Source organism: Gastrolobium bilobum, unplaced genomic scaffold, assembly GCF_033153095.1.
Source record: "Gastrolobium bilobum isolate Gb01-03AN ecotype WA unplaced genomic scaffold, APGP_CSIRO_Gbil_v1 utg3588, whole genome shotgun sequence".
Classification (NCBI taxonomy): Eukaryota; Viridiplantae; Streptophyta; class Magnoliopsida; order Fabales; family Fabaceae; genus Gastrolobium; species Gastrolobium bilobum.
Genome location: NW_026899729.1, coordinates 642345 through 650817, shown reverse-complemented (window position 1 = coordinate 650817; position 8473 = coordinate 642345). Strand labels below are relative to the sequence as shown.

The window sequence follows — 8473 nt, the reverse complement described above, 5'->3', positions numbered from 1 at the left end:
AAAGCACTATAGAGCTTCCCATGGTGCTGCATATCAAAGTATCAAAGTGGGGAGCGTGTGGGTGGTTAGAGTGGTCCGCTAATGTGTAGAGTAGCAGCCATTGTTGAGATTAGATCTGAAGAAGATACCCCTTTAATGTGAGAGAGGGGATGCCTCTGTCAAGTGTGGGAGTGTATAGCTGTACCACCTAGCCATCTTAGCCTTTTAGGTTAAGCATGTTGAAACCACTATCAATGTACAGGACAACAATGCAGAGAAGGAAAAAAGAAAATCTTAGGTCTGAGCCTCTATGATTAGCTATGGGTGCCCTCTAAATTTTTTTTAGTGTGGGCTTAATAACATAGGCCCCAACTTATTGGGCCTAAAGTGGATAGCCACTATTTATACTGATAAATAAATAGATTAGTTAATGAAGAATCCTTGGGAAATCAATAGTGCATCAGTGAATAGATTGAGGGAGCCCACATTACGTTGATAGCTATGGGAAATTTGAGAATTATAGATACTTACTGGAAGTTTGAAGCTTTATTAGGTCTTGTATCACAATAATTGTTGTGCCATAGAAATTGAATGGTCAAGAATCCAACAAATAACCACCAACCGATATGCTAGATCTTAGCTTTTCATAATAATTGAACAAGTTATTAATTCAGAGGTTTATAATTAATGCTAGCAACTATATAGATAAAGTCATAACAGGTCCATTTCAGATCTCTTTGAAAATTAAAAAGTAAGATATTATCTTAAGCCTTAAGCATCCACTTTTCTCTGGCTCCATTTATTTCATGAACGGTTGCAATACGGGTTTTTTTTTTCCCTCTTCAATAATTTCTTATTTTCCAACCTCTTTGGCCATTTGTCAATTACTAATTCGTTTCCATGATAATATATGCATGAAATGAATATAAGAGCAAATCTTAAAAAATATAAAAGTAATCAGGATAGTTTGCTTTCGCATCATCTATACTATGAATCACTGTGAAAGTGATCATATGAACATATAATAAATATGAGTAACTTAGTACAGCGACTTTGAAGAATATAACCACGCTTTGATGGCCACTTTGATGATGTGCAATATACCAAAACACAGAAGAAAGAAATTTAGAAAGATACTTAATTAACAAGGATTTTAATTTCTTTTTTTTATTTAAGAAAGAAAAAAAATAAATTATTGTGTGGTTCTTGATACGGGCCTTAAACCATGTTTGAGTGCTGCTTTCCACACAAGATCGATCCTGTTAACATCTATGGCTCCAACTTCATGATGAGACCAACCTTCAAGACTATGTACCACTCCTCCTGCATGGCATGCGTGAACTACTCCCCTCTCCATAGTGTACTGCATTAGACAAAAAATAATGAACAAAAAATAATAAGTGATTATTGTTTATTGAGAATGAGAAAATAAATGTGACAGATATTGGTGAAGTTGATTTCTCACCTCACAGTATCCAAGGCCTTCCACGTCTTCTGGTAATCTCATGGCCGCTAGATCACCATAAGTGCAATCTCTTCTAAATGAGAAAATGGGTGGGACAACAAATTGATGAAAATGGGTTCCACGTGGTGCCCAGCTTTGCTCTCTTGGAGTGATCCACTTACCAACAATCCAAGTCTGGATCAAGGAAATTACGTGGTGATTTAATTTTTTGAATTGAGTGTATATATATAAGAAACCTTATTAAACATGGGGCCAAGGATATTGGCATATATATAAGAAGAATCGTTAACAATTTGAGCTGTGTATAAAGAGAACCGGTGGAGAATAATAATGGCATGGAAGTACCTTGCAGTTTTGTGCTACTTGGTATTTTGTCACTTGGACAAGGTAGCTTTGGTATTCAAGAGGGGCTTCCTTTTGAATCCTCTGAAATCTATCCGTTGAAAGAGTTAACATCTGCAAAGTAGCTCTCAGCCTTTTAGTAATTGTGTTCGAATCTGTGATTTTTCAGTGGAACAGTTTTACACTGCTCTAGACTCGCACTACAGTATATTAGATCTAACAAATAATGAATTAGTATAAACAAATTCAATTTACATTATATTATATTTAATATCAAATTATATACATCATTTATTAAAAGGCTACCCTTCCCTTCAATCAAACAATGAAAGTAATGGATAAATTTTTAGTGAAACCACTTCATTGTAATTATGTAATTCGGTGAATAATAATTATAATATTAAAGTTATTTTTTTTTCTCTTTCCACGTCAGCGGACAAGTTTTTAAAGAAAAAAATAAAAAAAATAACTTTAATATTATAAATATATACTCTCCAAAATACATAATATAATATCACCGTTGCACTGAGTATGTGTGTATCGTTTGCACTAAAAATTTGTTCGAAAGTAATAGGCTAGAGGGGAGACAGGTGGACAAGTATTGTGTTGACTTTGCTTTTTTCTTGTGAATCCTTCCTTCCCTTTTTAACCTATTAACCCGCTCTTTCAGTTTTACATCTTCATTCTTTAGCTCTCTTTTTTCATATACCCCTCCCCAATTTTTATCCTAGCATCACCATTGCCATTACTATTTACTAATTCAACTCAAACACGTTTTATATCAATTTACCGTTTGAAAGAAAAAACCTCACCATTTTTTAATTCTTTTTGACAAGTTAGTTCCCGTATTAATAGGCAACACAATCATTAAACTTCCCTTAATGCCATTCACCTTTGCAAGTAGGGACTTTGTGCATTGCTTGTTAGCCAATTATAGTTTCATTTTAGGGTTTGCTTCTTCTGCAGTTACTGCAGACAAGTTATCTGCAGTAAGCCCAATACGACGTCGTTTTGAGACGGAAATCATGGTGTTTTTGTAATTTTAGTTTATTTTAGGGTTATAATAGTCTTTATATTTATAATTTTTTAAGATTTCAATACCAAAACGACGTCGTTTTAGGAATAAATGCAGATAAGTTATCTGCAAACATTTTTTCCTTCATTTTAATATAAAACAGCAATATTGCACAAATGAAATGGACTAGAGAGTAGAGACAATAATTAACAATAAAACTGTTATCTATAACTATGATCCACGCTTTTTAGAAGAGCAATGAGGTAAAGAAAAGAAAAAATATTTGAAAAGTGGGGTCTGGAAGAAATTTTACCAGAACTCTGACTTTCTTTTGGCAAAGGTAGAGTGCAATTGCCCTTCCAAGCTTGGATGTAGCTCCTGTTAGGAACACCTCTTTCACATCTTCTGGGATATCATTAAGAATGACAGCAGCAGTTAAGGTGTTCCCATGAACAACTCGAACCTTAAGGTTTGGGTGCTTGTCCACAAAAAGCTTTCCACCTCCGTTTAGGGATTCATTCTGTATTCAGTGAAGTATGATAAATTTATGATAAGAGAGTAATAATAGCACATATTTCTTTATAAGTAACTAGATAACCAATTTCAGATAGTTAGACCCTACTATGCTAAAAGCATGATAAAATAACTGATCTGCACTGTACCTTGGATATAAATGTTTCATTAGATAATTTATTACTGTTATTATATAATACACCATGGAACTGGTAATACTGAAGCCCCATGTAAAAATAGAATAAGTCGATATCCATGGAAAGCTAGAAACTAGAAAGTATTTATGCCCGAGTAACTTAAAACAGGTGCTGTGGATTAAAATCCTAAACGGCTTATCATGGAATGGAATATTCTCTATATATCTGTTTTCATTCTATGTATAGCTTAGACTAGAAATGGGAGGCAATGTTTAAATTCCTTTCACAAGTTATAAAGCTGGTCCACCATTCCTATGCGGCAATTTATGATGTACTAGATAGTGTTCTCAGGTGTCAGGGATCTACCTTACAAGGAATTAAAACCTTCAACAACTATGGTCAGAGAACGACAGAATTAAAGTAAATCAAGTTTATTTTACTATACTTGTCAAATTAAATAGCAAGAGAAGTTGTTCAATATGGCAAACCTTATTCAATGCAGCGAGGCTAATGACTTTAACCCCAATTCTATCGGCCCTGAGGATAGCTTGCTCAATTTGCTTATTAATTCCCTCAGTAGCAAATGGCAAGAAATACTGTATAGAGTATTCAAAAAGAAGAAAATTTCAATACTTGCTATTCTTTTTCAGCCTTCATGATGGAAAAAAAAATAAAAATGAAGGCAAATTTCATACTGATGAGTGTACTATAGACCCACCATGAAGCCACATCTAGGTACAACCCATGTTTGGTGTAGTCGACCTCTGAGGTAGTAGAAAGCAATTAAAAAGGTCTTGGACCAAACCCACATTGCTAGCAAAACTATGAAGGTGCAAGGCCACAATGGAATCATAAAAAGCCTTGTTGTGAATGGCAATGAAGCAATGGATCGAAAGACGAACGGAGCATGCAAACTGGCTGTGACATCCACTACATGTGCCAGGAAAACAAAATGCGGTACGGGACCACCGTTTCCTGCATTGATAAAATTACAAACACAACTTTTTCATATACGTAGATGAATATTAGCACTTCCGCAAAAAGTGGGAATGTATATAACTAGTAGTGAAAAAGACTCAGCAAAGCTTTACATCAAGTGTTGAAGTCAAAATGAAACATATTATTTAGATGAAGTCAATCATAATCATAAGACAGCTTACCTGAACCTGAACTTAATTTTTTGTGTAATTGCCATGATTTGCTGTTAAGCGTATTGCCTAGTGCGTCAAAGAGAGGCATGAAGAGGCAGAAATTAGTGTCCTTATCAGTGTGGTGTAGGTAGTGATATCTGCATAGCATAGAAAGCAAATAAATATATATATACAAGTACATGGTAAGATGGGAAATGGACAATCTAATTTGAACTTATAGCTGGACCACTATGTAGAAAACGCATGTCCACTTCTTATGCCATTCTTCTGACAGTTGCAACAGAAAAAGGAAGAAGCCAAATAAATTATGTGACGGAAATTTAAATAGGCTTGAAGCCAAAAAAATCTTTAGTAGCTTAGTCCTCAAATAAAATAATAGTTTCCAACTTAAATATGGCACCAAAACTTGTAGAAGTTCAATTCTTGTGGACCATTTGTTTAAGGGGTTTGCATTTGTCATTTAACATGACACAACAAACTTTTCTACACACATAACATTTTGTGATGCCCACACTTTTTAAAGAAAAAAGAAAAATAAAAAATTATGGCACGCAAAACGAATCTCTATAACATTACACAATCACTTTTCCTACAACATAATTCTTATAAAACCCTTTGTTTAAACTTCAATTCCTCTCTTCACAAGAGAGAATCTTAGACTGTTAACTTTAGGACTTTATTTTACTCTCCCTCTCTCTTAATAGTATGTTTGTATCGAGAAGAAGGGAGAGTAATAGAAGCATTTTGGTAAACATTCATGTTGTTTGAGAGGTTTATAAAAAGAGGAAATGGAAATAAGTGATTTTCATGCAATTATCCATAATCCCTTCTTTTTTTTTCAAGGTTCTTGTAATTTAAATAAATTTTGAAGGAGATTAAACGTCCAAATAAAAGGAAGAAAATCATTTCTACAAAAAAAGAAGAAGGGAATATTAATGAACCTAACATCCAAATATGCCCCTAACGAACCTAAAGTCCCAGACCTATTCTACTATGGTTCATTTGCATTTGGTCAAAAAGTAAATGCTTTTAACCTGTCTCACCAAGACACAAACAGAAATCAATGCGGGCTCTCATATGTCAAGTTCTACAATTAAATATCTGAATCCAGTTACTGAGATTTGTACTTGTGACTCAGTGGGTGCATCAGTTTTAAATTAACTTACGTTGGCGTGTATATCACATATCTAAGAATTGGAAATATCTCGAACAACTGATGTGGAACAAATTCAACGTTGCAATGGCCAAAGCATCTCAGGAAATCAAAAATCAAAACATAACCATATATCAAGGTTGCTGATCCATATCCCAACACAGAAGTCCCAAGGATAGGGATTCCAATCACTGCCGTCAAAATCAGATGCTCCAGAAGTGTTGCATTTCCAGCTGCAGCAATACAGGTCATGTTCAATCACCAAAGCAAGATTAACAAGTAGTTTGAAATGAACACAAGATATTAAAAAAAATTAGAACAAAATAAACATCTCTGCAACTAGTCTTCCTTTTGAACAAATCATTTCCAAAATCAGAATAAAATGAAGATGGGGTATCTATGGTTCTCACCAGTAAATGCCTGTGGTACTGGAGATGAATGATGAAGTGAGTGATAATGGGTGAAAAGATAGTCTCCATGAAACCTCCTATGCACCCAATAATAAAGTGGCTCTGAGATTCCCACATGGAGCATCAGAGCAACAATAAGACCCTTTACATTCCAGGGAGGGAGATGTTGAAGAAAGGGAAACATGTAGCAGGCTATGGAGGCAACTAGTGCCTGAAGAATCAAGAAATTGTCCCTGTTTGAAAAATAAACAAATAGGACAAACACTAATCATACATACATACATACATGTATGATAACATATTTTCAGCATAATATAATTTTATTAACAAAAAAAAAAAAAAAAAGAACCATAGTTTACCAGTCCCATTCTTTGTCAACCTGCTTGAAATCAACCCCCTGTTGAACAATCCTTCGATTTCTAACAAGAAAAAGCATATTACCATAACAAGTCCAAAGGGTATGAATTAGACCTCTGAGACCACATAGTATGAGCAAATGAAGACACCAGCTCAAGTTGTTGGAGTTGGAGTGTTCCTCATCATAGAACCTTTCATAAAGGACTTTTGCCACAAATGGCCCATATAACAGATACTATCCATTGAAAACATAAAGCCCATATCAGTACCACCACTAAAATTATCATAACAAATAAAGAAGCACGAAGATGCATCGATCATACTGTACCTTGAATATTCCAAAGTTCTCCCATGGCCAGGCTGATAAAGGAGCACCCATTTCACTACACTATATGATAAATAAGATCCTCTAAAATCTTCTATTATCCGTTTCACCTTTTCCCTTGTCAAATGTAAATGCTCAATACCATAGTACCTCCCTTCTAGCCTTCTAGGCACCTATAGTATATATTTTTTTTTTTACTGTATTCACTAAAACCCAATAGAGTCCCAAAAATCTGTACTGGCCAAGAAGAGTAAGCGGAAAGGATCCAATACCCAAAAAGAATATCAGAAAGAGGAAAAACAATGGGAGGAGAGGTTCGTTTCTGTAATGGAAAAGTGTCTTTTTATCCTTTCTTAATTGGAAACTCTATCTCTGTGTTTGGCCACAACTTAATTATGCATTTATTCTCCCATCCCCTATTTATAAGCGCAGCAGATCATGCTTTGAAGTTTGAACCAATACAGTAAGGTACTCTCTCCTAAACATCTTTTTTCTCACTAGAAAAAAATATTTTAAACGCAGGATTAGTGGATTAGGAACTTGGATAATTTACGTAAGGTTAAAGGTTGAAACATCATTATCCTACATTAAAAATATAATATTATATATAAAATTATTCATTTATCTTCAACCAATTAAATTTTTTTATGACAATTAATTACTTGATATGATATCATAATAATTTTTTTGTGAATATTATATAGGTAATGAGTATATATATTTTATCCATCTTTCAAGTAAAATACACTTTGGTGTGCAGAAACATGTTAAAAATATAATATGATATATTAATAATAATTTCATTTTTAGTTCATTTGACTTGCCGCGTAATAGGACAACCTTCCATGGAAGAGGGAAGCCAAGCAGGTAACCGTATCCACAGAGATTCCTAGTTACAATGAAAAAGATATACATATTACATAATGTTCTTACAATACTTTTCCATACGTGGATCGTTATCGTATTCAATTACATATATGTTATAGGAGATTAATATTTTTCATGTTATAAGAGATAATTTTATTTTTTACATATAAATATAAATATGTGGAGTCATATGAAATCGCTTGACTTGTATGATTTAGATGTCTCGTATTTTTTGAAAAAACGATTCGAAAAAAGAAAAAAAATATATATAAATCTTATATATTTTTATGTACAATGCTAGTCTTCTGCCACATAGAATTTTTCCTATCTTCTACTCATACATTGAAACATGTGCTATTTCTTTTTTCATTTTTTTTCTTTTCTTTTCTTTTCTATTAGATCCCACTTGGAGTTAAGTGCACGGGAGACAACACAATTTTTTATGTCACATGAGAATACATTTTCTCTATTTTTATATATGTAAAGTAAATAAAATTATTTCTTAGAATATTAACAATATTAATCTCATTATAATTACAATTAACAGTGGAAAATTTAAATCTACATCAAGTCATCAATGACAAAAAACACCACCACACGTTCTGCTGCCTAACCTCCAACTCAGCATACTTGCAGCGTAGTAAATGCGCTATGTGGTTGGCTGGTGAGTGGTGACACAGTGCCTCTCAGATCTTAGATAAAGATATGTCAGCGATCTCTTCAAAATACTGTTCTGAGCATTATAAAATAAACGTATAG

At 33.7% G+C, this 8473-nt stretch overlaps 1 protein-coding gene across 1 annotated transcript; it reads right to left on the bottom strand.

The window, feature by feature from the left end:
- Positions 1–942: 942 nt before the first annotated feature.
- On the bottom strand, positions 943–7224 carry LOC133292996 (very-long-chain aldehyde decarbonylase CER3). Its single transcript, XM_061491506.1, has 11 exons — positions 6851–7224; positions 6525–6757; positions 6166–6398; positions 5769–5988; positions 4612–4739; positions 4170–4426; positions 3940–4047; positions 3115–3321; positions 1790–1900; positions 1445–1618; positions 943–1342 (listed from the first exon to the last, which is right to left on the bottom strand). The coding sequence occupies exons 1-11, from the start codon at positions 6899–6901 to the stop codon at positions 1172–1174; spliced, it is 1893 nt and encodes a 630-aa protein (XP_061347490.1). The 5' UTR covers positions 6902–7224; the 3' UTR covers positions 943–1171.
- Between the last annotated feature and the right edge of the window lie 1249 nt (positions 7225–8473).

Bases quoted from the DNA above. Each gene is read 5' to 3' on its own strand.
- LOC133292996 (XM_061491506.1), bottom strand. From the start codon at position 6,901: ATGGGTGCTCCTTTATCAGCCTGGCCATGGGAGAACTTTGGAATATTC. The intron at 6,758-6,850 runs GTACAGTATGAT...TTCAATGGATAG, and splicing joins AGAACTTTGGAATATTCAAG to TATCTGTTATATGGGCCATT. The intron at 4,427-4,611 runs GTAAGCTGTCTT...TTATCAATGCAG, and splicing joins AAAATTAAGTTCAGGTTCAG to GAAACGGTGGTCCCGTACCG.